Source organism: Dama dama, chromosome 33 (assembly GCF_033118175.1).
Source record: "Dama dama isolate Ldn47 chromosome 33, ASM3311817v1, whole genome shotgun sequence".
Taxonomy (NCBI): domain Eukaryota; kingdom Metazoa; phylum Chordata; class Mammalia; order Artiodactyla; family Cervidae; genus Dama; species Dama dama.
In genome coordinates, this window is record NC_083713.1 from 70,290,469 (window position 1) to 70,313,096 (window position 22,628).

At 39.2% G+C, this 22,628-nt stretch overlaps 1 protein-coding gene across 3 annotated transcripts; it reads left to right on the forward strand.

Moving 5' to 3' along the window:
- The first annotated feature begins 225 nt into the window (after positions 1-225).
- On the forward strand, positions 226-21,429 carry INSIG2 (insulin induced gene 2). Of its 3 annotated transcripts, XM_061135775.1 has the most exons (7): positions 226-277; positions 7,218-7,612; positions 14,099-14,223; positions 17,388-17,554; positions 17,735-17,834; positions 18,689-18,757; positions 19,164-21,429. In XM_061135775.1, exons 2-7 carry the CDS (start codon positions 7,369-7,371, stop codon positions 19,203-19,205), a joined length of 747 nt encoding a protein of 248 aa, XP_060991758.1. In that variant the 5' UTR covers positions 226-277; positions 7,218-7,368; the 3' UTR covers positions 19,206-21,429. The 3 variants fall into 3 exon arrangements, with proteins under 3 accessions (XP_060991758.1, XP_060991759.1, XP_060991761.1); XM_061135776.1 differs by lacking the exons at positions 226-277; positions 18,689-18,757; XM_061135778.1 differs by lacking the exons at positions 226-277; positions 18,689-18,757; positions 19,164-21,429 and adding an exon at positions 18,162-18,293.
- Positions 21,430-22,628: the final 1,199 nt, after the last annotated feature.

Here is a 22,628-nt window from a genome sequence, read left to right on the forward strand (position 1 = left end):
AACCCACGGCTGCCCGGTCAGCAAACAACAGCCTCCACCAATCGACGGTCCACGCCTACAGGTGCCACTACCCTCGTGGAGACCGGAAGTTCTTTTGCCCCGGCTCTCTGGCCTTCCACCTGGCGCCTGTGGGAACCGGAAGTTATTCTGCCCCGATCGTCTGAGCGTCTGAGCGTCGACCGCACAGGCGCAGTGGAGCGCGGGCGGAGTTGTGGGAGGGGAGAAGGAAGCGGCGGAGGGGGGCGGGGGCCGGTCCCAGAAGATGGCGGAGGCGGGGGTGAGTTGGGGTCCCCTGGGGAAGCGCCAGTGACTTGATGCTGAGGAAAAGAGCCTGAGGAAAGGGGTGCCGTCGGGGAGAGGAATCGCTTGCATTTTTGCAACCTGGGAACCCTCCTGGCAAGTGTGAGGAGCCAGGACCACAGATGGGGCCTGAAGGGCGAGGGGCTCCGCTTACCTGGAGGAGGGTCGGCGAGATCCGGAAGGGGACGGCTGGGTCAGGGAGAGGGCCTAGGAGAGGCCGAGACTCCCTGGACAGTGGAAGAGTGCTCGGGCGGAAAGAAGGCTGGCGGACGGCGGGAAGGGCGATCCCGGAGATTTGAAGGGGTAGAGTCGGCGAGCTGTCAAGCTTAGAGCTGTCAGGACTTGGTAGGCTCGTAGCCAAGGAGACCAGACTCAGGTTTAGGAGAGGAAAGGATCTGGAAAGGTTGGTATTGTATTGATAGTACGCTTCTAATCCGCCAAAAGGTTTGTAGATAATGGGTTGAGGAGTGGGACTTTGGCATTTTGGATTTTAATTGGAGACCTCTGGAGTAGGTATGAGGTAAAGCCAAAGAGAACTCTTGCCAGGACCTAGAAGTCAGTTGGTGATAGTTTCCGAGATTTTAGGCTTGGTCACTGAATATTGGCAATCTAGAAAAGGAAAGCAGTGTGGGTAATGGGGGACGAGGGGGAAAGGGTGCTAAAACTTAAGTGATAACGACCCGTGTTCGGTTAGCATTGGCAAAAAGTTAGTGAAGTATGGCGTTAGCTAGATAGTCTAGGAAAATATACCAAGGAGAGCTGACTATTCTGTAGGGTTATTGAGGAAATGTTTCAAGAAGGAATGAATAGTCCTGACAGCTGGCCCACTGAGACTGGCAGGGATCAGTATTGCAGTGGAACTGAGGGTTGCAGGGAAGTCAGGCTCCAGCCTTGGGTTTGGGAGGAGTGAAGGCAGCCTGGCAATGGCCAGCTTGTATCTTCTCATTGTGGGATTTGGCCTTGATAGGGAACAGTTGAGTGAAAATGAATGGAGGGACCCCATTAATATCCCCCCTCCTTCCCCCCCTTAATAGCCATGTACTCTTCCTGTTCCCTCTTTCTCTGGACAATAGGTTGAGTAGTGTTTTGTTACAGTTCTCAGTACATATCTGATATAAAGTGACCAAACTATGAATCATGTATGTTTATTTGGGAAAAGAGGTTAATTCTTTTTAAACTGACAACTGTTGCTTCTACCAATGGCGGAAAGCAATTCAGTACTTTAAGGACAGAGCTTATTTTCATTGTTATCAGAAAATTATTCTGAAACGATGGAGTAACCTTTTTATGGACTGAGATTTGTTATTTAAAGGCAGGAATGGGATGCAAATATTGCTTAATAGTTTCTGTGTTTGGATTTTAATGTTGATAGGAAAGATGAGCTGCAGGGTCTTCAAGGCCAACATGTTTTTCTTCCTAGAAGTTCTTAGTGTCCGTAGCCTATGAATCACATCTGTATGCTTTTTTTTAAAGGAGAGTTTCATTGATTTGTGTTTTTCCTAATTGTGACATTTGTTCTATTCTGAGAATGCCTTTGTAATTACTAGAGCATAGGATAAGAAAGTGGAAGGTAGTAATTTAATTTTATTATTTAGTAACCTTTCTGACCTAAGTACCTGAAGAGACAGGGTAATAAACACACTTCTGTGACTGCTCTTCCTCTGAAGGCTAATGATCTTGTTTGGTTTTGGGGGTGTTGCATTTGTTAAAATACAATTGATTCTTAATCGGTTCTTCAGAAGATTTTGTGTGTTTGTTTTCAAATGCCTATTGCCCGGATGTTTTTTCAGTGGCAACTGTAAACTTTGATTTTCATCCACAAAGCGGAGAATCAGTTACAACACCGTTTTATTTATCTGATGGTAATAATAACCCATAGATTGGCAGCCATAGACTGGGAGTAAAGTTTCCCAGTTTTGATGATTTGTTATTGATCTATCCAAACTATTTGAACTATTTTTCTTTTTGTTCAGTAACGTACTCTATAGAAATTGTAGGTCAGAGTCTTAAAGTAGAATTTTTCGTGTTCTGTGGAAGTTTCTTCTTTGTCAATTTTTGGGAAAAAAAAAAGTTTTTTTTTTTTGCTTAAAAAATGGCTTTAAAAATTATTTCTTGTGTGGCACTAAATTGTTTTTGTATGGTGTTTTTAGAAAAGGCAATTGTGCTGAAGAAGCACTCTGGACAGGGAGCCAGCGGCCAGTGTGCTTGGGGCCAGTCCAGGTACTACCTGGCAACAGTTTTATACTCGCAGAAGGTTACTTAACCTATGCTATTTTGTAAAATAGAAAAGGTTAAGGATTTAAAAACACCTGCCTACTTACTAGGATTATTGTTGAGGATCTATTGAGGTATTATCTTTTAAGTGGTATTTTTATACCGGAGACTTCTTGATCAGAAAAGTATTTCTTGGGTAACCTAAATTTTTCAAATATAGGTGTTTAAAAATTTTTTCAGAATCAAATTTATCACTGATGTAATAGTAACATTTAAAGATATAGATATACTTTAGGAAGATATTATCAATTCATAACCAGAAAACTGAACTTTAAAACGTATTAAAAAAATAATAAAACTTATTTCAAGAGCTTTCACTTTAAAATAACCTACTCCCCTAAAGAGTGACTATTATAAACATGCTTTTTTAGGAACGTAATTGTTGTGTAGTAGGGGGTGTTGAATGTTTTATCCCTTTGATGAGTCAGTCTGGCCAATTCTAGGAGTTTGCTATACTTGTTTGTCATAGGAAGATCCAGGATATACTTTCTTGATCTTGTCACTTCACTTAACCACTTTGGTTCTCATTTGCTTTGCCAGGAAACTGTTAGATCACTGATCCTTAACTTCTTTTGGATCATGGATTTTTTTTGAGGACTTGATGTAAAAATGTCCAAACTCTCTTCTCAGAAGAATGCTTATATGCACAACTTCTTTGCTTTTGTTTTGCATCAGACTTACATACCCCCTGAAATAGATGAACTCCCAATTCCCTTCCATTTCTTAAATTCTAGGATAGTGTGATTCTAAAGCATTTTAACTTTTATTTTTGTCTCCAGAAATTATATGCTATTGTATTATTATGTAGTCACAAAATTAGCTTTTTGGTCTTAAAAAAGTAGCTGAAAAAAACTTTTCAAATAAACATCAGACCAGTGTTGTGTTATTTTTAAAAAAACTACTTTTGTGGTGAAGTAGGAAACTATAAGCAAGCACTTTCAGGAAAGATTGAATAAACAGCTGTGGCAGAATAACATAAACAGTGTAGAAAGTCTCTAGCAGCCTTGAAATAGAATGAGGAAGGAGTCTGGCAGTCAGTGGCTCTCGGTGGGAGCGCCTTGCTTCCCTATGGGTGTTTGGGTGGTTGGAGATACATAAGGACATTTTTTTAGTTTTCTCCAAGTGGGAAGGGGGCATGCGCTGGCATTTGGTGGGCACGAGCCAGGGTTGCTCAATGTTTTGTAATGCTGAGGGCAGTTCCAAGCAACCAGAAATTGTCCTGCCCTGTCCTGTCCTGCTCTTTGATAAAAATTGGTGAGTGATGTGAGATGGGGTGTACTACACCGGAAACAGGTTTTAAAAACTGAAGCTATTTTGTTCTTTTAACAATATTATTTGACATAAAGTTCCCTCTTTGGAAAAATTCAGACAGAAACAAGTGATTTACTAGAGCAGTTGGGTTACTGAAAATGTGTATTTACTCTTAGTGCACTAGTAGCTGTTTTAACAGCAGAAGGCAGGGGGTATTGTATCTACTGAAGTTTGGGAAATGAAGAGTTGACTGTTGGTTGAATATTGTATGAAGTTGGCCATATGATTTTTTTCTTTAAGATATTTCTTTACTCCTTGATCTGATACTCTTAAAGAAAATCACAAGGTGTTTGTACATTTATTCTTATGATCTTTCTACTTGGATATTAATTGACATTAATAATGTCATTTTATCATTAATGCAGAGAGCTGACTCATTTGAAAAGACCCTGGTGCTGGGAAAGATTGAAGGCAGTAGAAGAAGGGGATGACAGAGGATGAGATGGTTGCATGGCATCACTGACACAATGGACATGGGTTTGGGTGGACTCCGGGAGTTGGGAATGGACAGGGAGGCCTGGCGTGCTGCGGTTCATGGGGTCGCAAAGAGTCGGACATGACTGAGCGACTGAACTGAACTGAACTGAATGTCATTAGAATGTTTACAGTTGAGATTATTTTCCAGTGTCTGTCCATCTTTTCAGTAACCAAATCCCCTTCTGTAAGAGATGTGCCAAAAAAGAAGTCTGAGGAGTTGGGCTGGAATGGGACTCAAGGTTTATAGGATAGAGGAGGGGTTTTGGCATCAGTCAGATGTAGGGTACAGTTCCAATTCTAATACTGCCAGTCATGTGACCATAGGAAAGTTGCTAAGTCTCTGACTTTATATCTTCACATGTAAAATGTGGAAGATAATACCTACCTGTAGCATTATTTTGAAGGTTAGTGTTACTTTGTGCCTGGCATAGAGTAGTCCCTCCATGAATGGGTGCTTTGTCATGATGGTGGTGATGATGAATTCTGTAGCTACTGAACACTAGAACACATGACACTTTCCCTTGAATCAACTGTAATGTGTACTGTTTTCTCTAGGTGACTAAGCTATAGAGGTCAGTGATGCTGTAGACTTAAGTAGGTTTGTGAGGTTGAGAATAGAATCCGCGCCCCCCCCCCCCCACCCCCCCGGGTGTTGGGCATAGAGCTTTGAGTGTGGTAGAGGCAGTTAAAAAAAAAAAGTCTATTGTCAGTGTTTATTGCATGGAACTGATAGGCTGTGAAAGTTACTAGTACTTACAGATATTCTCATTTTTTTATACTGTTTATTTCTAAAATAAATTCCCCCATCCCCCCTACAGTGTACACATGGGCTTTATTCCAAAATTCATTTGTAAGGTAGTTTGAAACTTGGACGCTTAGAGGAAAGATATTTTAAATGATTAAATATTTGGTTAGGTTCACCTTCCAAAAGACTTGCTTAACCCAGTATAGTTTGATTCAGAAAGAGCTAACCCAATTTGATTAAACAAATGTGAATTTGTAGAGCTCCCAGTATGGGCTCTGTAGGTACCTTTCTGGGTTCATAGGCACAATGAAACTTGATAGTGAGTGAGACATACATACAAAGTTTGTATTTCTTAAAGCAAATATACATGTCAACATAATGTTGCTATTAGAAGTGCCATATTTGTTTTAAATAAACTAAAATGAGAGAAAATATCATTTATGTACTGAGGTGGCAATGCCCAAGATACATTGTTGGATGGGATGATAGTAAGTTATGAAAATTGTCCGTATAGTACTTTCCCATTAAAAAAAAAATTGGTATTTATAGAAGAAAACAAAACACCTAGGGGAGTTTGTAAGAGTTTGGGAGGCTGGACATGATGGTGTGAGTGAGGGTTTTGGAGCCAGACAGACTGCGTGGATTTGAATTCCAGTTTGCCCTCTTACTAAGGGTGGAAACTTGAGTGACAGCCTTTCTCTGCTTTTTGCCTCGCCTGTAGTATGGACATAATTGCACTCACCTGTGGGGGTTGTGAGACTTAAATGAGGATAGCTCATGTGTGCCAAGTCGCTTCAGTCGTGTACAACTCCTTGCGACCCTAATACTGCAGCCTGCCAAGCTCCTCTGTCCATGGGGATTCTCCAGGCAAGAGTACTGGAGTGGGTTGCCATGCCCTCACTCCAGGGGATCTTCCCCACACAGGGATGGAACCTGTGTCTCTTTTGTCTCCTGCACTGGCAGCTGGGTTCTTTACCACCAGTGCCATGGATAGTGTCAAGTGTTATTTGCTTTAAACAGACAAAGGAGACTCTGGAGACATGGGTTTAATCCTTGGGTCAGGAAGATCCCCTGGAGTAGGAAATGGCAACCCATTCCAGTATTTCTTGCCTGGGAAATCCCATGGACAAGGATCCTGGTGGGCTACAGTCCATGGGGTTGCAAAAAGTCGGACATGATTGAGCATGCATGCGTGCTGTTAAAACTCACTTCTGGGTACAAAGTAAAGATCACTTTGGTTTGGCGAGGGCGGGGAGTGATGGTGAGTGAATACCTAGAGTGATTGTACTTGGCAAAGTTCTTTCTAGATTTTAGGAATCAGGCGCCCTGTGCCTCGAACTCCTTAGAATCTAGCCAAAAGGTTATTCTTTGTTTTCTTAGCTTCCCTTCTTATGCGTCCTACTCCAGCTTTCTCACAATAGCTCTCATGATTGCAACAAAGGTGAACTGGGTCACGGCAGGGGTGAGACACAACTCTGGCCCTGGGGACAGTGGGTCAGGTCTGATTTCTGTGCTTGATGTATGTGTGAGTGAACGGGTGGTGGTCTGTTTTATAGGGCACTTTTTGCAGAAATTCACATATTTAAGCATTAAACATTAAAAGAGTCATTGTATTCCCCTATGGAGATCGTCCTCATGAGCAAGTCACATTTTACTGAGAACACTAAAACACTAGCAGTCAGAATATGCCGATTTTCTGTAAAGTTCTCTATAAAGTGTAAAAATTTCTACATGCATCTCCAAGCCCTTCAGTTACATGGGCTTGGAGATTTGGGTAGAAGAAACAGAAGCCTGGAGTTTGATCTTGTGCTTTCTCCAATAGTAAAAGTGTCTCTCATAGCCTGAGCTGCTTTCCTCACTGATGTGGAGCAAGCAAGGTCACTAGTTCTGGCCTAGTAAATATAAATTTAGAAGTTTTATTTTTTTTTATTACATTATGTATATAAAAATGCTTTTTACGTCTTCTTATTCCATAAATAACTCATTTAAATAAGCATGTAAACTTGTCATTTCATTATTTGTTCTTTAAAATGAACTAGTATAGAAATCAGGAAAACTGTATAGTCATTTATTAGGCATACATTGATTCCTTTTTTCTTCTCTCTTGCAGGATTTCTGGTAGGTCCTGTTTTAGGACGGAGATGCAGTACTCTTGAAACGCCAGTCAGCTTTGGTCCATACAATTAGCTTTTTCAGCTGGGAAACCATTTCTTCTTCCTCTTTTTTTGTTTTTTTGGCCGACTTACTGAACTTATGAAACCATGGCAGAAGGAGAGACAGAGTCACCTGGGCCCAAAAAGCGTGGTCCATATATCTCATCTGTCACTAGCCGGAGTGTGAACTTGATGATTCGAGGAGTAGTGCTGTTTTTTATTGGAGTATTTCTTGCATTAGTGTTAAATTTACTTCAGATTCAGAGAAATGTGACGCTCTTTCCACCCGATGTGATCGCAAGCATCTTCTCTTCAGCGTGGTGGGTTCCGCCGTGCTGTGGCACAGCGTCAGGTATGTGAAGGCTGCTTCTGCAGCGCAGAAAGACATTGGGGTAAATGACTGTGGCTGTTGTCTGGGGAATACTTGAAAAGTCAGCGCTCCTGGGTTGTACTTTAAATACAGTATGTTGACTTGTTTTAAGTGATCAGTTTAATGAGTTTAGACGAATCACACATTCATGTTACCACCCCCACAGTTCAGCTATAGAACATTCCTGCTGCTGCTGCTAAGTCACTTTAGTCGTGTCCAGCTCTGTGCGATCCCATAGATAGCAGCCCACCAGGCTCCGCTGTCCCTGGGATTCTCTAGGCAAGAATACTGGAGTGGGTTGCCATTTCCTTCTCCACAGAACATTTCTAGTACCCTCTCAATTCTCTTGTGCCCTTTTGCATCCTACTACCAGCCTCAGGCTAAATCTGGATTATTTTCACCTGTTCCAGAATTTAGTATGAATGGAATCATAGAGTTTGTATTCTTTTGTATCTGATTTCTATGTGACTGACCCGTATGACCTTTAAAAATTCAGTCCTGAAAGCAGTCTTGATTCTCTTAGGGATGAAAGACCTCTTTAATTAACCTCTTAATTTTGTTCTTTCTTCAACCCATCTCATTTAAATTCATTTGAAATTATTTTGATGACACTGGTTTTAAGGTTTTGATGTGTGTTATTGTCTAGTTTTTAAAGTAGATGAAAACTTGAAAAATGAAAGACAGTTGATTCTTGAATAGCGCAAGTGTGAAGGGTTATGTGTGGGTTTGTTTTTTTTTTTTAAATAAATATGTATCACACAGTCTGAGATTGGTTGAATCTGCAGGTGCAAAACTGTGTATACAAAGGGCGAACTGTAAAGTTACAGGCGCATTTTCAGTTAAACAGAGGGTTGGTGCCCTTAAGCCTCAATGTTGTTCAAGGGTTGATTATAATTTTATACAAATTTAAAGCCTCATTTATTTTTTAGATTTTTGTATGTGTTATTTTCCTTCATATCTTGTTTTTAGATATACTTTCAGAATAATAAATTCTTAAAGAGAAGTAAGGCAGATTGATTAAAATCATTATTCTGTTAGTTTAGATCACTCTTTGTGGGCAATGCATACCGCATAAAGCGGAGCATATCATAATGTTGTATTGATGCTGCACTTCTATAATGGGTAGCTCTTTGGCTTTTTCTAGAGAGACCAATAGATTACTACTATTTTATGTAATAAAGTAATAGATGCAGAAGAAAGCCATAGTCATGTGGTAGAAGAGAATTCTTTCTTTTATGAATGTCTGTTTGGTATCTCACACTTATCATTACGTTGCAATGTAACGTAGATCTTCCTTGATTTGTGTCCTAGAGCTAGAGGGCCAAGGGTGAGGAGTTAGGTGTGAGGCCTTTTTAAAATGATCTTGTGAAACTTATTGGACACTTACATAATCCCATTGCATGGATAGAAAGACATTTTTGTGGTAAGGTTTCAGCATAGTTTATATACTGACGTCTCACTATTACAGTATTTACCTTAAAAGAGAACTTGTAAAGGTGATGATTCTTCATTTCCCCTGGGCTGTTATTATTCTCTGAGAGAACAGGTGACAGTTCAAATAGACAAAGAGAAGAAAGCATGAATTATATTTTATTATTCTCTATTGTATTCAGTATCTACCAGTCCTCATGTATTTTCCTTTCTTTCATTTACATTCAGAAGAAAAAAGTTTTCCAGCAGCTTTTTCCTCCTTTCTTCTCTCCTGTGGTGGAGCTGCTGTCCCTCCATGGTAGAAGCTGCTCAGGCCTGAGACGAGCGTGTCTTTTCAGAACAGACAGAAGGAGCCGCCCAGGAGGAAAAGCCTTGCTTTACCGAGTGTCTGTCGTGTTTGGGCTGTCCCTTCTCCACAGGGGCCTGTAGGGCAGCCTTGGAATGAGAGGTTTGCACTGTGCCTGTTTTGAGGGGATGAGGAAACAGGAGAGGGTGTCAGTGAGAGCCACTCGCCCTCGCCCCTCTGGGCTGCCGCAGCGCCTGGCCTGAAGGTTCAGCGGGGTCAGTACACTGGCCGGTGCCGCGCCTTCTGGGACAGGGCAGGAGAGCTGGACCGAGGCTTCGCCGTGCCTCCCTCGTGGGGAGGAGCAGGGGTCACGTCTCTCCCTGTGATGTGGTCACTTTTGCCACAGACTCACATTTAGGAAGGAAGATTTCTACCAGTAATGCTCGTTTCAGTCACTCTGTCCCACTTTCCTGCCTTTTCCCAACCCCCGGCTTGTCACAGTTACCAGCTTAACCGCATATCATTTCATGTGGAGTATTTAACTTACACTTCTTGCTTAAGTGTTTCTTCTGAAAGCGGTACATTCCATGAGGTGCCCAGGCAAATGAAGGGAGAGATTCCAGTTAAATCCACTCTTGATGGTGATGGGTAGGTCATGGTGTTTAGTAGGTGGGGATGAGTATATCAGGTTTGTGGAAGCTGCCAAAGATGGAAAATAGATTCTTACATAATTGCTGCCTCCCCCACACCCCAGCTCCAATTTTAGGGAAAGTGTTTAAAAACGGTAAATGCTGTGAGAAAGTGTGTACAGTTTATGTGTATGTATGGTATGCATATATTTTTGTGTATATAGGTTGGTGTGCATTTTCAAAGTTCTCTTGGCTCTTAGCATCTCAGATCAGAAAAACTGATGATTATCCTTTGATTTTTCTGTCCAATAAATATTTGTAGACTGAGCAGCTACCTTCTGGAGCCTCTCTGAAATCACCACTTTGTACATGTAAACCCTGTTCTGGGAAATTCACTAGTGGTGCTTCGGGAGGGGCAGCTAGTAGAGAACCCTGGTAAATTCCTTTGGATCCCATTCTCCTTTTCCTGGTTCTCTGTTTTCAGTTTAATAATGGGCAGAATTTCAGGTTGGTTAACTTTTTTAACTTGCACAGAGCGTTAGAATCGGAGTTAAGAACCTCTTGCATGTGGTTGAGAGCTACAAGGGAGTATTTCTGAAGAAAAAATAGGAAAAAAGATTATGTGGCTAAAATAACTGGAGAACTTGACTGACAAATTATTAATAACTAGACTGTGTCCATGCCTATGAAGTGAATATCTGATTTAAAAATGCAAAACAAACATTGTTTCTGTTGACGCACGCAGTCGGTCACCCAGTTACTGGAGAGCCTTACAGGCCCCTCCCTTTCTCTCTCCTGGCCCACATCTGGTTTCCAAGTTTTCCATCTCTCCCTTGCCTCATCTTGGTCTAGGCCCTCAACCGCTCTGCTTGGAATTTTAAGTCATTTTTTTTTTTCTGCCTTGGATTTTGTCTCCCTCGCCCCCCACCCCCACGCCCCTCCTTTCCTGTCCTGTGTTAGACCCTCACTGCTGGAAGAACATTTGTCCCTCTATCTGGCACAAGTGTGATGGTGTTATTTTCCCGGTGACTGTGGGAAAAGTCTCTTTGCATGGCCTGTGCGCTTTCCTGGTGGAGCTAGTGGTAAAGAACCTGCCTGCCAGTGCAGGAGATGTAAGAGACATGGGTTCCATTCCTGGATTGGGAAGATCCCCTGGAAGGGGGCATGGCAGCCCACTCCAGTATTCTTACCTGGAGAATCCCATGGACAGAGAAGCCTGGCGGGCTACAGTCCATGAGTCTCAAAGAGTCAGACACGACTGAAGTGACTTGGCACACGGCCCCTGCCAGCTTGTATCCTTCTCAGAGAATTCCTCTACTCTAAAACTCTTTCTGCCTAAAGTTACCAGTTTCTAGATGATACTAGGAATTTTCTTTTGTCTGTGCTTTTCCTCAGATGCTTCCCTTTGATTAGAAAGCCCTGTCCAGACCACCCAGCCGCTGAACACTCTGCCTTAAGGGTCACCTCTTCTGTGTTGCTGTCCTAGCAGGCTTACCCCCTCCTCCCCTGGCATATGGCAGGAGAGACCGGACCTTTGGGCCCTGTCCGTGCTGCGCCAACATGTTACTTGATCAGATTGTTTCTGTGGTCACCTGGGGACTGAGTCACGTCGTACTCATTTACCCTTTTTAAATCCCCAGCAAATATGAAGAACCAGACACATTGTGGGTTCTGCTGCTGCTTGTTAGATGAACACACTGTCGTCGTTTTCCGTGAGAGTATGTCTCATTCCATGGTGGTGCTTGTTCAGCTCCCTTTCCTTGAAAAATGTTTGACTTAACTTTTTCTTTTAGTGGAGTGCTGCATTAAACACATTACCATGAAAAAGAATGACTTGATGTTTTACGAACTTCCCTTGTTTTTGGTCTTGGTAGCCTACAATTAGTTACTGGGAAATAACTGAAGTGTATCCCAAGAAGTGTGATTTTTGCCACAGAGAACCATCTGATTAAGCAGGACTGTGTTTGCATATGGTTTTACACAGGCATGATTTTTAGTCTCTCTTGTTAAAATAAGAAAGTGGAGGAAGAGGACAGGAAGCCCGGACACGTTTCTGCCGAGCTCTCAGCAGCGCAGCCTTCCTGTGCTGGAGACACTGCTCTCAGGCTCTGCCAGGCCTTTATTTAAAGGAAAGAAGAAAGACATTTAATGGGAAGTGACAAGCTCCCTCGAATTCTCCCTCTCAGTGAGCATCCGAGAACCATGCAGACTCGATGGATTTGATTTTTATTGGCAAATCCCAAGGTTGGCAGCGTGGCAGTTTAAATTTCTTTTTGTGTTTTCACTTTCTCTCCTCAGTTGTCTCTCACTTGTGAGTCTGACATCACATGCATTAAAATATAGTCAATTTTACTTATTTATGTCTTTGCCCACACATGTCAGTACTCTCTATGTGATAATTCTCTACCTATGGCATCAGCTGCTGAGGAAAATTGACGTGGAATGCCTGATCTTAGTTGATATCCTCAGCAACAGGCAAAGGAGGGGAAGAGGGAGCAAGAGCAGGGAACAACACGTTGAGCGGCTAGTTTCATGACCCCTTGAGAACAAAAAAAGAGCTAGTATTCATTCAGATGTATTTCAACTGTTAGGCATGCTTGTTGCCACTTTAACTTTGTAGAAATTTGGAAACGCTGTCAGTCTCACAGGATATTAGAGCAGAACCTTTTAAATAGGAATATAATTTGAAACTTTAAAATTTACTAGTAGCTGTTGGAGCTCTGCATTGCTGAAATGTGTTGCTCATGTCTTGATGGTCTGTGAACCATTTATCCTCAGCAAAAGCCTAATCGGGAGAGCCCGTTCAGTTTTGTGGATTAGAAAATGTATATATCATTGCAACATCTCAAATCCAGATGGCATGGTGGCCATGTGGCCTGTTTTCTATGCTTTTCCATTTGTCTGCTAGCCTGTGATTTTTTTTTGTATTAATCGATTTCTATTTTTCCTTGAAGATAGAATGCATTGTTTGTGAGCTAGAGCTAGCCAATACCAGCCCAGGCAAGGGCTTCTAACCCTTTGGTCACTTAAGTTCGGGTACCATAATTTCATGATTCATTGTAGGTAATACTGGACATTTTAAGCATACTTTTCAACCATTGTGACAGTTGTGTTTTTATTACCAAATGGCAGCATAAACATTCTGTTTTTAGGAAGATTATCAGACTAAAGCTGCCCAGATATTTCCTATTAAGTTTAGCCTGTAGAAGTACATTTTCTTCATAACTTGTTGAAAAATGTTTTGGTTCATGAAATACTTTTTTTTTTTTTTAAATGAGTAACTTAGCATTTTAAATCCTCTCCCACTAAATGAGTAAAATGTTGAGGTTTGACAAGGATTTAAGTTAAAAATTGAATTACTCATAATTAATTGCACTGTTAGCTTTCAATATGTTCTTTCCAAAATGAAGAAATATTCTAAAATGATTTCTTCTGATCTTTTTAACAGTGAATTTCAGTTTTTACTGAAAACTTGTGATTCCTTATACCATGTTTTCTCCATTTTCCCTCTGCAGGATGAGTCTTAGGATAGATTTCTGTTGTGAGTTGCCCTGCTTTGACAAGCTGACCTAGAGTTTCATGAGAGGGCCAGGTTGGAAGGGAGTGTCAGGACAAGACACTGGATGGGGGGACAGGGTCCTCCCTATGGCAGTGTGGCCATAGCCAGCTAGTAGTACGTGTGTGATGAGCTTGTACGTGTTTACGCTTCAAGCTTCTCTTTAGATTTGTGTCGTTTCATGGCATGTTGCATGGTTATATAGCTTAAAGAGAACATTACGTACTTGCTAACTGGTTTGATGGTTCCCAAGTCTCAGAGATATTAGTAGTAGAACAGTGGTGTGACTCATCTGTAGTCCAGTCTGTTGAATTCTCAATCGTACAATGAAATACTGTTTTGTCTGTTGTAATTGAGACTGCTGTTGTAATCATTTACAGTGCTGTCTTCAGTCATGTTATCCTCACTTTTTTTTTCTTTTGGGAGGTAAGTTTATAGTATCAATAATTAATGTTAAGTAAGTTGAAAAGCTTTTCTAGAGAATCTTTCAAATGCTTATGATGGTTGTTGTGACCCTTAGCTTAACTGTTGGAGATGACTTAATTTTTTGCTTTTCTCCCCCACAGCTGTGATTGGGTTATTATACCCCTGCATTGACAGGCATCTAGGAGAACCACATAAGTTTAAAAGAGAGTGGTCCAGTGTGATGCGGTGCGTGGCCGTCTTTGTTGGCATAAATCACGCCAGCGCTGTATCCTTTCTGCCGCGATGAGATGCGCCGTGACCGGGCAGCTTCCTAGAGGCCGAAGGCTGAGCAGACCCCTGCACCCTCCCTGTTGTCGAGTTGTGATATACCCACTTAGGCATAAAAAGAACACGTGCCGCATTGTTGAAGCACCTATGCAAGTACAGTGTGGGGTCCAGCCTTTCACTTCAATCCGTATTTTTCGATATCACTCAGAAACTTTGTATATTAAAAAAAATTTACCAATTTTTCTTTCAATTAGGTTACTTAATTACCTCCGTCTAGTTTTGCTAACTCTAACATTGAAACAGGTACATTTTCAAAGGGATTTCTTTTCTTTCTTTATTTAAGATTTGCCAGTAAGGACATGTGACTTCAGGTACTAGTTGTTTTTTTGTTTTGTTTTTTTTTTAATTTGAAATATATATATATGTATATATACTTTCTTTTTTTTAAAGACTATCATTTGTTGGTGTTAATCAACACCCACAAACCACATAAATGTTCTTAAAAGGGGCAGAAGTAGAAGTAACCAATTTATAGACTGTGTTCAAAAAGAACTTCTTTTTCCTAAGTTACATATTCTTAAAGTTTGATCATTTTAAGGATTCTGACATTTTAATTTACTGATTCATGAGTGTTTTCATAATGTTCTGGCTTGAAGGATAAAGTAACCTCTATTTCCCATCACTCCTCTGCCTTCTAGCCCCTCCCCAGCAAAAGAGGTCCCCTCAAGAACAAAAGCTTTTGCCCTTATAAGGTTTTTATCCTGTCATCCTCTCTGCCTCCTACCTGAACCCCTGTCCCTGGCTTCCCTCTGTAGAAGAGGATCTGGGAAATGCTAGTTCAGTCTTCCCTTTTCTAGAAGATACAGCTTAGAAGGTGAAGTAAAGAGAAGACCTATGACTCAGACTGTGATGTTTCCTCTTGAAACTCTGTGCTGGGCTTAGTTAGCTGAAGAGAGGATGTGTCATGGGGCAAGGAGATTCCAGTGTCTTTTAACAGAAAGTATCAAGGTGATTGTTTGGGAGAAGCTGGAGAAGAGGAACCAAGGAAAGAAGCTGAGTCCTAGATTCTGAAAACACATCTTTCTGTTCCCAGTTGTGTTGGTTCTTGGAGATCTGTGAAGCTACTGGAAAATGCCTCAGTGGCTCTTATTTTTGATTTTTCCCTTTCTTGTTGTCTTAAAAGAGTTTCTCAGTATGTTTAGTTTTGTGAAATCTTTAATTAGGATTTTATAACAAACAAATCTAGTGGTTAGGGCTTTAGAAAGACAGACGCATAGAATATTATATCTAGAGGAAAACTTAGAAATCTTCTAGTTCCATGTTTTCTTTATTAAGAGAAGTGAAAGCTCTAGAGATTCGGTACTTGGCTAAGTAATTCATACTGCAAGGCTGTGCCAGAGCCGAGGCCAGACCCTGGAGATTCTGGTGAGTCTAGGAACTTTCCTTTTCTGACCCAGGAGCCCTACAAGTGTAAATTCATCTCTGTCTGCTGGATTAGACCTTTCTAGCCTAGACAGTTCAGTTCTTCTTAAGTTGAGAAATTTAAATAACCTTTTCTGGAATTTGAAAGATTTATATGTCTATTTTAAATTCTTTGCTTTGGTGGTTCTTTTCTTTCTCGCTAAATGAAATCCTTAAATATAGCCATCTCACCTGTTCTGTTCATCCTTTAAGCAAAATCCAAAATGCTTACAAATTTTATAACACAGACTTAGTATTAGGTTGCTTAGACTATAGAAAGTCACATTATAATATTTTTAAGATTGATGTTTTTACCTGTTCCCTGGAAGTCTCCTTATTTTGCTTTGACTCTTATAACAAAGTTAATTTAGTTAGCAAAGATAGAACCCAGTTAATGTCGAACTCCATTCATTACAAGAGTGTTTATTACATAGAGAAATCAGAGAACTCAAGCATTTTTTTGGAGTTGGAGGTTTAAAAGCCTCTAAAGAATAAAAGCTTTTTCAGAAAGCATACCCATGGACTATAGGTTTCTTTATAAATCAAGCCTAAACAAGGACTGATTTTGAGTGGTCTGTGACTGCTGAGACATAAGCAGGCTGGGTGTTCAGGGTACCCACTGGTTGAGTGGGAGAGAGGGGATGGTGGTATACAGCACAGTGTTAAAGGAAGTGGAAAATAGTTTTATATGCATTTTTGGAGCTTGTTCTCTCTTCTCTGTAGTTGCAGCATGGCCAGTTAGTTTGGCAAGATATGTAGTCTCCTCTGGGGAAGTGAATATAGAGCCAAGATGTGGCCTTTGGGACATAGATAATGCCCTTTTAATGATACTTGAAATTAATTCCTTTAGTGTAATCCTCTAGCAAAGAAATTAGAAAATTGAATTTATAAAGCTTCATTTTGCCCAGAGATTTTGGAGCAGAAAAGGGCTGTATATTTGTGAATAGATGCTTAAGTAGGTGATGGAAATAAAATATCATTTGAGCAAACTGTCCTATACCAGAAAGTCTCAGGAACCAAAATAGCTTGGCAGGTTGGAAGATAATGTTCACTTCAAGGCTTTCTCCTCAACAAATTAAAACTAGAACAGTTGACATAATAGAAAGGGATAGTGTGTCCTTGGTACTCTTGTTTCTGAACTGCATTATTATAAAATGTGTCTGTCAGTAAATCATATAGAGACTGTGGTACCCTGTTAAATAGCTGTCAGCTCTTCTATTTTCAAGTTCCTGTATGATTCTCAAACAATTCTAAACCTGTTTGAGAAGTAATAGTGGTTTCCATTTTAGCAAAAGTGTGTGCCTTTAGCAATACTTGTATTTTGAAGCTTCCAGTTACAGATTTTGCGAAGAAAGCATTTCTTAAATAATGGGTCTGATCTGATAATTGGAAATGTATATACTGTGCCATTTTTTGGAGAGATTGCATGTCACATCAGTAAGATCTATTAGTGAAGTATCATGCCATCATAGTTTTAATCCTGTCTAGTCTTGTACATTGTGTTAAAAAATTGAATGCACTCCAGTCTCATCATTAACATCTCTTATTTTAGAAAAATGAACAGATGATATTATTTAGTTACAAATTTTTTTTGTAACAAATTTAATGAATACTTTGTTTTTTAAAATTTATTTGTTTGTTTATTTTACTTTACAATATTTGGTTACAAATTTTAAGATGACTCTTTAACACTGACCTCAGAAAGTGGATTTTGATAACAACATACAGTTGTCTCTCACACTGGCTGCACTATCCATTGGATTGTGGTGGACTTTTGATAGATCTAGAAGTGGTTTTGGCCTTGGAGTAGGAATTGCTTTCTTGGCAACTCTGGTCACTCAACTGCTAGTCTATAATGGTGTTTATCAGTAAGTATTCTTTTTGGTACTTGTTTCCTAAAATAATGATAAGTGAATTCAGAATTGAGATTTTAAAATTGCATTAGCCACTTTAATTTTCAGAATAACTTACTTCCATTGTAATTATCTTAATAGTGTCATTGTGCTTACTTCCTTTGTGAGTTGTTAAAAATGTTTCTGTTATTCTAGATATACATCTCCAGATTTTCTCTATGTTCGTTCTTGGTTACCATGTATATTTTTTGCTGGAGGCATAACAATGGGAAACATTGGTCGACAACTGGCAATGGTAAGTTCATGCTTATTTAGTCACCTTTTTGTTTTTGAGATGTAAGATAAATTTTCTCCAAAGGGCAGTGGAATAAATCACTTGGAAGGATTTAATCGCAACTGTATTAAAAAATAGAAAGAACCTCTGGATAGAAAATCTAAAATATGTTACTGATAGGTGATATGATTTATCCTCCAATTTTTATTATTTTACTCCTCTATACATTTCTACTCCATGAAAAAGGGACAGTTTTAAAAGTGAGAAGAGGCACTATTTATAATAATGTTGCTATAGTAGATATAAATTAGGACTATTTCAGCAAATCAAGATGTTTGATCACTTTAGTTAAGAAGGAAGAGGACGTTGCTGATAAGCCCAGCCTAGATGTCAAGTAAGGGGTAGCGTCCAGATGCCACAGCCCTTCTGTGAGTAAGTGCTGTCACTTTCACCATTTTAGCCCGCTGAGAGAATTGAGTGGTTTACAATGCTAGATTTGGTAACCTAATCTCCAAGTTATCCTAAATCCATTGGTTTACTTTATTTTGAATTATGAGTATACATTTTTATAGCTCTATTTCTAAAATATTGTTTTGATTTGAAGCTTTTGCTAATATAGTAGGTTTTTTTCTTTTCAAATTTAAAGTTATTTGAAAAAATATCTGAATTTACATTATGAGTCCTTTCCTTAAGTGTGTGATGTTTCCTTTGCTTGTATGTCTTAGTGAGCGCACAAAGAAGTATATTTTGCCTCCTTTTTTTTTTTTTTAATTTTGCCTCCTTTTATATTGTAGGATTGATCTAAATTATATACTGTTGTCATTTGCTTGCAATGCAGAAATCTCATTTTTTCCTGCTTTTGGCTATGCTTCTAGAATGTGAGAAGGCAGTGGCATCCCACTCCAGTACTCTTGCCTGGGAAATCCGATGGACGGAGGAGCCTGGTAGGCTGCAGTCCATGGGGTCACTAAGAGTCGGACACGACTGAGTGACTTCACTTTCACTTGTCACTTTCATGCATTGGAGAAGGAAATGGCAACCCACTCCAGTGTTCTTGCCTGGAGAATCCCAGGGACAGGGGAGCCTGGTGGGCTGCCATCTATGGGGTCGAACAGAGTCAGACACGACTAAAGTGACTTAGCAGTAGCAGCAGCAGCTAGAATGTGAATTTTCTTTTTTCCTATCATAATGGTTATTTAATCCTAATAGTTGTGCAACTCTCAGATTCTTCGAGGAATACAGTGGGCATATGCTAATGAACTATTACATTTAGACCTTTTTAGTTTATATGGTAATTGCTATTCAAAATCAACTTACTCTGTTAACCTTTTAACCTTTTAATTTTTACAGTATGAATGTAAAGTTATTGCAGAAAAATCTCATCAAGAATGAAGAAGGCAGAAATATATCTTTTGTACAGAAAAGCAAGATGAAAAAGGCATGCAAATGATAGATAGACCAACAAAACTTCGGACTATAAAATTGCCAGGATGCAGTTTTTCCCTTGATTGGTGTGTATATATACACATACACACACACACACACATACACATATATATACACACATACATATGTTACTGCAATCTGTGATTGCTTCATCTATAAATCAAGTACAAGCCTTTATGTATTTGACTTAAATAACTGTAAAATATATGTACGCTACATTAAAAACATGTTGATTAATAGATGACATTTTTAAATTAATTTTTTAGGTATACCATATATCGTACCACAGTGTTGATGTGCCAAAATAATTCTGTTACCGTCATGCAGACTATAAGAGTGCTTTGAACAATTTATAAAGTTGATGAAATAAAATATGAGGAAAGCCAAAAAAAAAAAAAGGCAAATGGAAAGCTGGTATATTCTCTTTCACTTACTGTTGTGCCTTTTTATTTTCTAATTACAGCAGTGTGAGTTATGGGTGCCTAATGTGTGGTTAGTTTCTATTTTAATGTCATCTCAAAGAGCTTTGGGTGTTTAAATATATAATGAAAGAGAACTTCCTTGGAATATTTGCAAACCTGAATTACTGGAGAGAGTTCAAAGTAATTTTTTGTTTTTACCGATTTTACTGGAGGTAAAAAGTGACAAGTGGGAGAATATATCAGCATTAAACTGTTTTGAGTCTAAATCTAGAAATTAAAAGTAGGGACCATTGAAAAATTTAACTGGAATAAATATGCTTTAGAAATACAAAATGACCTTCTGCAGTGCCACAGTGTTAAGTGATATTAACTGTCAATTACAATGTAGTATTCCACTACTTTTGTACATGGAATGTATAAGAAATCCCAAACAGGTCCAAATGAAATTTCTAATTCTCTTGGGTTCTATAATCTATTGGATTCTATAAAGTAAACCATTTGAACTGGGCTGCATCATATGATTTATTGTCAGCGGATTGCCATCTGGGGAGTGGATGGGCACATAATGTCCTATGTATTCATGTACTCATTAGTGAATACTTCAGGAATGTATTATTTAAGACTAAATTGGGATGGCATACTGTGCACGTTAAAGATCCCGATATTAGTTTCATGCATATCTTTCCAACAGCTGGAGCCTTTGAAGTATGATTTAAACATACTCTTAGTTAACTTTTTTCCCCAATTTTTATTTTTTTTGAAATAGATGGCATTTATCTGATACACAAGGGCAAAATCTTCTGCTTACTCTGGAAGTGTGTATGTTTTTGTCTGTATGTGTCTGTTTGTGTTGGCTCTGTGTTGGATTGAATGAGGGAGAGAATGTGTGTGTGTGTGTGTGTGTGTGTGTGTGCGTGTGTGTGTGTGTGTGTGTGTGCGCGCGCGCATATGCTCCTGCTCTTGTAATGTCAACTAGATGTTTTTTCATTTTTGATTTTAAAACCATCGCTATCAGACTGAGATCTTATATGCCAAACTTTAATCTGCTCTTATGTTTTAAGGCTGAAAGTATGAAAATCCTAAGATTGCATATTGAATATATGCACACAATCTTAACTGTAGTGGTGGTAAACATGCTACTTTAATTTATTATTCTATCTTCCAGATAATGTTATTCATTTAGAACAAATAAGGTATATTTTTAGAATCAACTTTGTAAGCACTATAAATCTTTAATAAGTTATAAGGTCTATGATGTGTTTACTTTGGAAATTGCTGTTTAAAGCAAGATGTATTAAATATATAATTATCATCTTGGTTAAGAGTCTTTTTCTTCTTTGTGGTTAATCTTAGAATTTTATTACTGAGGATTAATTTAATAAAATTTAACATGCATGGTTGAATTTATTAAGAAAAATGAAGGAAACTAGTATTAGTTTAGTATTACAGGAACTGAATGATTATTACTTTAAGTTCTTGAATTATTTTCCTATCACCTAGAAAACAAGAAAAGGTATTTCTGACAAAAATAAAATTGTTTTGATATTTTGATAAGTATATTATATTTTTTTCTTGGCAGTGGAAGAAGATGGTAAATGTATTTTAATACGGGTGTATTGGCAGTGCTTCCTGGCATTTATTATTTAAGGTTTCAAATGTTGACTAGTTGAAAACTGAAACTTAAATTCTATGAAAGCGCAAATAATTAAAAGTAACCAGCAAGAACCCTGGTCATACTTTTGTTATAATCTTTATTTTGTTTGCACTGAACTACTTTACTCTCATTGAGGTCATTGGGTCCTCTCTGTGGTGCATCTATTTCACACATCTAGGGGAAATCCAGGTTTGGTCAACATCATTAAATACTTCTGTAACCTTTTGGCTCACTTACCTGGATAATGACATAATGTTCTTTGTAAGGTAATTCTGCAAGTGATGGTCCATGAATAGTAGAGTCTTAGCTTTGTGTGTATGAAAAAGTCATTCTTGAAGAGCAGTTTAGCAGGCCATAGAATCTAGGTTCACAGTCTCCCCCGAGTCCCACCACTTTGAAGATTTTTCTTAACTTGTCTTCTGTCATCTAATGTTGCAGATGACAAGTCTCCTATTAGTGTAATTTTCTTCCCTTTGTAGGTAATCTGTCTTGTCTTTCCAGGAACTTTTTCACGACTTTCCCTTTATCCTTGAGGTTATTTGGTGCTTCCCTGGTGGCTCAGATGGGAAAGAATCAGCCTGCAATGTGGGAGACCTGGGTTTGATCTTGGGTCAGAAAGATCCCCTGTAGAAGGGAATGGCAACCCACTCCAGTATTCTTGCCTGGAGAATTCCATGGACAGAGGACCCTAGTGGGCTATAGTCCATGGGATTGCAAAGAATCTGGCATGACTGAGCGACTAACACTAACATGTCTTGTCTCTAGGTGCTTTTTCATAAGTTTCCCTTTATCCTTGAAGTTATTTAGTTTCACTTTTACTTGTTTCATTTTATAATTTGTTTTCATTTTTCTTGGTTAGTATTCAGTATGCACTTTCATTCTGTGGGCTCATATCTGGAAATTTTAAAGTCTGAGTGCATGTTAGAGTCCTCTGAAGTCTTATAAAAATATGCTGATCATGAATCCCACTCTCAGAGACTCTTAAATATATTATAATTGACCTGAGGTGTGCTCTGAGTATTAGGAGTTGCATAAGTTCCCCATGTGATTCTAATGTGCAGCCCAGGTTGCCTCTCACAGGTGTAGATACATGGAATACAAGGTGGAGGTTCTGGGTGAGAGAGATGTAATGACTTTGCAAGTGACAAGTGAGGAACGCATTGAATTACATTTTGGATTAGATCATGTGAACTTGTTTACTTGGGTATAAGTTTTTAGGAAGAAGAAATGTGAAAGGTGACTTAAGTTTCCTTTCTTGAAAAAGTAAGTGGATGGTATTTCCATAAACCAAAA

Excerpts from the sequence above, each read along its gene's own strand:
- INSIG2 (XM_061135775.1), top strand. The coding sequence starts at position 7,369 with ATGGCAGAAGGAGAGACAGAGTCACCTGGGCCCAAAAAGCGTGGTCCA. Across the intron at positions 17,555-17,734 it reads GTCTATAATGGTGTTTATCA|ATATACATCTCCAGATTTTC; the intron begins GTAAGTATTCTT and ends CTGTTATTCTAG. Across the intron at positions 18,758-19,163 it reads CCGATGGACGGAGGAGCCTG|TATGAATGTAAAGTTATTGC; the intron begins GTAGGCTGCAGT and ends TAATTTTTACAG.